Source organism: Bombina bombina, chromosome 2 (genome assembly GCF_027579735.1).
Source record: "Bombina bombina isolate aBomBom1 chromosome 2, aBomBom1.pri, whole genome shotgun sequence".
In the NCBI taxonomy this organism is placed as follows: domain Eukaryota; kingdom Metazoa; phylum Chordata; class Amphibia; order Anura; family Bombinatoridae; genus Bombina; species Bombina bombina.
Genome location: NC_069500.1, coordinates 1095214488 through 1095221482, shown reverse-complemented (window position 1 = coordinate 1095221482; position 6995 = coordinate 1095214488). Strand labels below are relative to the sequence as shown.

The 6995-nt window shown below is 36.6% G+C and overlaps 1 protein-coding gene across 1 annotated transcript in view; it reads left to right on the top strand.

Annotated features, from left to right (window-relative positions):
- Positions 1–6439, top strand: part of LOC128647427 (lipopolysaccharide-responsive and beige-like anchor protein) — a 167027-nt gene extending 160588 nt beyond the window's left edge. Inside the window, exon 4 of the mRNA XM_053700217.1 lies at positions 6431–6439. Within this exon, the coding sequence (XP_053556192.1) occupies positions 6431–6439 (9 nt within the window). The remainder of the gene's footprint in view (positions 1–6430) is intronic.
- The last annotated feature ends 556 nt before the right edge of the window (positions 6440–6995 follow it).

The window sequence follows — 6995 nt, the reverse complement described above, 5'->3', positions numbered from 1 at the left end:
ATAAAAAGATTGCTAAGGGTTGCAATTATACTTCAGTCATGAGAAATAATCTTTATATGCATATCTGCTGTAATGTTCATTTGCCTGTGAAATAGTTTGAAATTTCATTATGCATAACTATCTTCCTTTTTTTGTGTCTGAAATAAATTCTGTTTCTTTTTTTTTAGTAATTAAGGACTTAACGTAGGCAACTCTGCAATTTACCATGCTTATATTCAGGTCTATAGAAAGTTTTTGTTTCTGTAAATATGTACAGCTTATGGAAAGTCTCTGCTAAATATATTAGATGAGTGCTGTTAATATTTGCATTTTTGCCTAACTAAGGTTTTCTGTTATTTGTGTTTCTTGTCTTTCTGCTTATGAGGTGTTGAAATAGTGTATATAAGTAGATATATTCAGGTAATTCAATATAGACTTTTCTAATTTCATATTGAAAGAATTCATTGATTTATGACTTTTTTTTTATTATTCATGGAAAATGCTAACATTGTTTATCAAGCTAATGTTTATTTAAACCTCTTGCTAACTAGAGACAATTCTTATTTCTTTCATGTAATTGTCAAGAGTCCATGAGCTAGTGAAATATGGGATATACAGTCCTACCAGGAGGGGCAAAGTTTCCTAAACCTCAAAATGCCTATAAATACACCCCTCACCGCACCCACATTCAGTTTTACAAACTTTGCCTCCTATGGAGGTGGTGAAGTAAGTTTGTGCTTGATTTTTATGACTTCTTCTGTGATAAGCGCTTCTAAGCATTCTGAAGCTCAATTCCTCTCAGAGTACAGTGTTTGTCAGAGGGATGTGAAGAGAGTATCGCCTATTGATTTTATGGTTTCCCTCACAGGAAATCTTTTCAAAGGTGCTCTGTTATCGGTCGTAGGGATTCATCTCCTACCTCCCTTTTCAGATCGACGATATACTCTTATATACCATTACCTCTGCTGATAGCTTTCAGTACTGGTTTGGCTATCTGCTATAAGTGGATTGGTGTCTTTCGGTAAGTATGTATCATTATTTAAGACACTCTCAGCTATGGTTTTGCGCTTTATGTATAAAGTTTTAAATATATGTATTTTACCTATATTTGCCATGAGTCAGGTCTATGTGTATTTCCCTTTGCAGTCTGGCAGTTTCGTTATAGGAATCCTGTTTTAGGAAGTTGGTCTTACCTGGGGTATTGTCTTTTTTTCAATTTGACTTTTGTTCGAAAAACTTGCAGGCAAATTAGGCTCACTGGGGCACAAAATGCTGTTATTGTCTGTAATAACTCAAGTTCGTAATTTCCTGCGTCTTAGTTTACGCTAGGTTGTTTGGCGCGATATTTGTGTTTATGATGCGAGTTGCGTCATTTCCGGATGTTTGTTGGCGCCAAAAAATGTCTCCACTTCCTTTTGCGTTGTGCGTAGTTTTATTTCTTTTACAAAGATATGATGAGTCCACGGATTTCATCCTTACTTGTGGGATATTAACCTCCGGCTAACAGGAAGTGGCAAAGAGCACCACCGCAGAGCTGTATATATATATATAGCTCCTCCCTTCCCCTCCACCTCCAGTCATTCTCTTTGCCTGTGTTATACTAGGAAGAGGTAAAGTGAGGTGTTAGTTTTAGTTTCTTCAATCAAGATGTTTTTTATTTTTTAAGTGGTACCGGTGTGTACTATTTCTTTCATGTAATTAGCAAGAGTCCATGAGCTAGTGACGTATGGGATATACATTCCTACCAGGAGGGGCAAAGTTTCCCAAAACCTCAAAATGCCTATAAATACACCCCTCACCACACCCACAAATCAGTTTTACAAACTTTGCCTCCTATGGAGGTGGTGAAGTAAGTTTGTGCTAGATTCTACGTTGATATGCGCTCCGCAGCAGGTTGGAGCCCGGTTTTCCTCTCAGCGTGCAGTGAATGTCAGAGGGATGTGAAGAGAGTATTGCCTGTTTGAATTCAATGATCTCCTTCTACGGGGTCTATTTCATAGGTTCTCTGTTATCGGTCGTAGAGATTAATCTCTTACCTCCCTTTTCAGATCGACGATATACTCTTATATATATATATACCATTACCTCTGCTGATTTCGTTTCAGTACTGGTTTGGCTTTCTACAACATGTAGATGAGTGTCCTGGGGTAAGTAAGTCTTATTTTCTGTGACACTCTAAAGCTATGGTTGGGCACTTTTTTAAAGTTCTAAATATATGTATTCAAACATTTATTTGCCTTGACTCAGAATGTTCAACATTCCTTTTTTTCAGACAGTCAGTTTCATATTTGGGATAATGCATTTGAATCAATCAGTTTTCTTACCTTAAAAATTTGACTTTTTCCCTGTGGGCTGTTAGGCTCGCGGGGGCTGAAAATGCTTCATTTTATTGCGTCATTCTTGGCGCGGACTTTTTGGCGCAAAAAATCTTTTCTGTTTCCGGCGTCATACGTGTCGCCGGAAGTTGCGTCATTTTTTGACGTTCTTTTGCGCCAAAAATGTCGGCGTTCCGGATGTGGCGTCATTTTGGCGCCAAAAGCAAAAATAAGGGCGTCGCTTTTGTCTCCACATTATTTAAGTCTCATTTTTCTTTGCTTCTGGTTGCTAGAAGCTTGTTCTTTGGCATTTTTTCCCCATTCCTGAAACTGTCATTTAAGGAATTTGATCAATTTTGCTTTATATGTTGTTTATCTTACATATTGCAAGATGTCTCACGTTGCATCTGAGTCAGAAGATACTTCAGGAAAATCGCTGTCTGGTGCTGGAACTACCAAAGCTAAGTGTATCTGCTGTTAACTTTTGGTAGCTGTTCCTCCAGCTGTTTGTATTAAATGTCATGACAAACTTGTTAATGCAGATAATATTTCCTTTAGTAAAGTACCATTACCTGTTGCAGTTCCAACAACATCTAATGTTCAGAGTGTTCCTGATAACATAAGAGATTTTGTTTCTGAATCCATTAAGAAGGCTATGTCTGTTATTCCTCCTAGTAAACACAAAAAATCTTTTAAAACTTCTCGTTATCCAGATTAATTTTTAAATGAACATCATCATTCTGATTCTAATGATTCTTCTGGTTCAGAGGATTCTGTCTCAGAGGTTGATGCTGATAAATCTTCATATTTATTTAAAATGGAATTTATTCGTTCTTTACTTAAATAAGTTTTAATTGCTTTAGAAATTGAGGATTCTGGTCCTCTTGATACTAAATCTAAACGTTTAGACAAGGTCTTTAAATCTCCTGTGGTTATTCCAGAAGTTTTTCCTGTTCCTGGTGCTATTTCTGAAGTAATTTCCAGAGAATGGAATAATTTGGGTAATTCATTTACCTCCCTCTAAACGTTTTAAGCAATTATATCCTGTGCCGTCCGACAGATTAGAGTTTTGGGACAAAATCCCTAAAGTTGATGGGGCTATTTCTACCCTTGCTAAACGTACTACTATTCCTACGGCAGATGGTACTTCCTTTAAGGATCCTTTAGATAGGAAAATTGAATCCTTTCTAAGAAAAGCTTATCTGTGTTCAGGTAATCTTCTTAGACCTGCTATATCATTGGCTGATGTTGCTGCAGCTTCAACTTTTTGGTTGGAAACTTTAGCGCAACAAGTAACAGATCATGATTCTCATAATATTATTCTTCTTCTTCAACATGCTAATAATTTTATCTGTGATGCCATTTTTGATATTATCAGAGTTGATGTCAGGTTTATGTCTCTAGCTATTTTAGCTAGAAGAGCTTTATGGCTTAAAACTTGGAATGCTGATATGTCTTCTAAATCGACTCTACTTTCCCTTTCTTTCCAGGGTAATAAATTATTTGGTTCTCAGTTGGATTCTATTATCTCAACTGTTACTGGTGGGAAAGGATCTTTTTTACCACAGGATAAAAAAATCTAAAGGTAAAAACAGGGCTAATAATCGTTTTCGTTCCTTTCGTTTCAACAAAGAACAAAAGCCTGATCCTTCATCCTCAGGAGCAGTTTCAGTTTGGAAACCATCTCCAGTCTGGAATAAATCCAAGCCTTCTAGAAAAGCAAAGCCAGCTTCTAAGTCCACATGAAGGTGCGGCCCTCATTCCAGCTCAGCTGGTAGGGGGCAGATTACGTTTTTTCAAAGAAATTTGGATAAATTCTGTTCACAATCTTTGGATTCAGAACATTGTTTCAGAAGGGTACAGAATTGGTTTCAAGATAAGACCTCCTGCAAAGAGATTTTTTCTTTCCCGTGTCCCAGTAAACCCAGTGAAAGCTCAAGCATTTCTGAATTGTGTTTCAGATCTAGAGTTGGCTGGAGTAATTATGCCAGTTCCAGTTTTGGAACAGGGGCTGGGGTTTTATTCGAATCTCTTCATTGTACCAAAGAAGGAGAATTCCTTCAGACTAGTTCTGGATCTAAAAATATTGAATCGTTTTGTAAGGATACCAACATTCAAAATGGTAACTGTAAGGACTATCTTGCCTTTTGTTCAGCAAGGGCATTATGTCTACAATAGATTTACAGGATGCATATCTGCATATTCCGATTCATCCAGCTCACTATCAGTTCCTGAGATTCTCTTTCCTGGACAAGCATTACCAGTTTGTGGCTCTGCCGTTTGGCCTAGCTACAGCTCCAAGAATTTTTACAAAGGTTCTCGGTGCCCTTCTGTCTGTAATCAGAGAACAGGGTATTGTGGTATTTCCTTATTTGGACGATATCTTGGTACTTGCTCAGTCTTTACATTTAGCAGAATCTCATACGAATCGACTTGTGTTGTTTCTTCAAGATCATGGTTGGAGGATCAATTTACCAAAAAGTTCATTGATTCCTCAGACAAGGGTGACCTTTCTGGGTTTCCAGATAGATTCAGTGTCCATGACTCTGTCTTTAACAGACAAGATCTCAAATCACTAAATTTGAATGTATGGGGATTGAACGCCTAGTGCTTAGTCATAGAGGATTCTCTGACTCAGTGATTAATACTATGCTACAGGCTCGTAAGTCTGTTTTAAGGAAGATTTATTATTGAGTATGAAAAACTCATATTTCATGGTGTTTTTCTCATAAATTCCCTTGGCATTCTTTTAGGATTCCTAGAATTTTACAGTTTCTTCAGGATGGTTTGGATAAAGGTTTGTCTGCAAGTTCCTTGAAGGGACAGATCTCTGCTCTTTCTGTTTTATTTCATAGAAAGATTGCTAAACTTCCTGATATTCACTGTTTTGTTCAGGCTTTGGTTCGTATCAAGCCTGTTGTTAAATCAATCTCTCCTCCTTTTCAGCCTATGCATTCTTTGGATATTAACTACTTTCTTGGAAAGTGTTGTTCCTTTTGGCTATCTCTTCAGCTAGAAGAGTTTCTGAATTGTCTGCTCTCTTGAGTCTCCTTTTCTGATTTTCCATCAGGATAAGACTGTTTTGCGGACTTCATTTAAATTTCTTCCTAAGGTTGTGAATAGTAGGGAAATTGTTGTTCCTGCCTTGTGTCCTAATCCCAAGAATACTCTTGAAAGATCTTTACATTCTTTGGATGTTGTAAGAGCTTTGAAATATTATGTCGAAGCTACTAAAGATTTCAGGAAGACTTCTAGTCTATTTGTTATCTTTTCTAGTTCTAGGAAAGGTCAGAAAGCCTCTGCCATTTATTTGGCATCTTGGTTAAAACTTTTGATTCACAAGGCTTATTTGGAGGCAGGACAGTCTTCGCCTCAGAGAATTACAGCTCATTCTACTAGATCAGTCGCTAGTTCTTGGGCTTTTAAGAATGAAGCTTCGGTTGATCAGAATTGCATAGCAGCAACTTGGTCTTCTTTGCATACATTTACAAAATTTTTACCATTTTGATGTATTTGCTTCTTCTGAAGCAGTCTTTGGTAGAAAAGTTCTTCAGGCAGCTGTCTCAGTTTGATTCTTCTGCTTATGATTTAATTTTTTTTCTTGAAATTTATGTGAAATTTATGACACATGATTTTTTCAACGGAAATAGCTGTTTTTATTTTATCCCTCCCTTTCTTGTTATTCTTCTGTGGTCTCCCACATCTTGGGTATTTCTATCCCATACGTCACTAGCTCATGGACATTGCCAATTACATGAAAGAAAACCATAATTTATGTAAGAACTTAACTGATAAATTAATTTCTTTCATATTGGCAAGAGTCCATGAGGCCCACCATTTTAATGGTGGTTATGATTTTTGTTTAAAAAGCACAATTTTATTTCCAGTTCCTCTTTTTGTATGCTTTTTTTTTACTCCTTATTTTTTCATCCCACTACTTGGCTATTCGTTAAACTGAATTGTCGGTGTGGTGAGGGGTGTATTTATAGGCATTTTGAGGGTTGGGAAACTTTGCCCCTCCTGGTAGGATTGTATATCCCATACATCACTAGCTCATGGACTCTTGCCAATATGAAATAAATAAATTAATCGCTTAAGTTGTTACATAAATAGTTTTTCTTTTATATTTGTTTTAGATCACCTGAGTATTTGATTTCTGTCCATTAAGAGATGTTTACTTAAAGGGATACTGAAACCAATTTTTTTTCTGTCATTATAAAGAGAGCATGCAATTTTAAGCAACTTTCTATTTTACTCTTATTATTTTTACTTTGTTCTCTTGGTATTTTTATTTGCAAAGCAAGAATGTAAGCTTACGAGCTGGCCCATTTTTAGTTCAACACCCTTTATAGCTCTTGCTGATTTGTGGCTGCATTTAGCCACCAATCGGCAAGCACTACCCAGGTGCTGAATCAAAGATTGGGTGGCTCGTAAGCTTGCATTCCTGCTTTTTCGAATAAAGCTAACAAGAGAACAAAGAAAAAATGATGGGAGTAAAATAGAAAGTTGCTTAAAATTGTATGCTCTATCTGAATCGGGAAAGAAAAAAAATGGGTTCAGTATTCCTTTAAAGGGACAACCTACTCTACTTTTGTTGTTTAAAAAGATAGATATTCCCTTTATTACCCATTCCCCAGTTTTGCATAACCGACATACTTTTTTTTTTTATCTCTGATTACCTTGTATCTAAGCCTTTGCAGA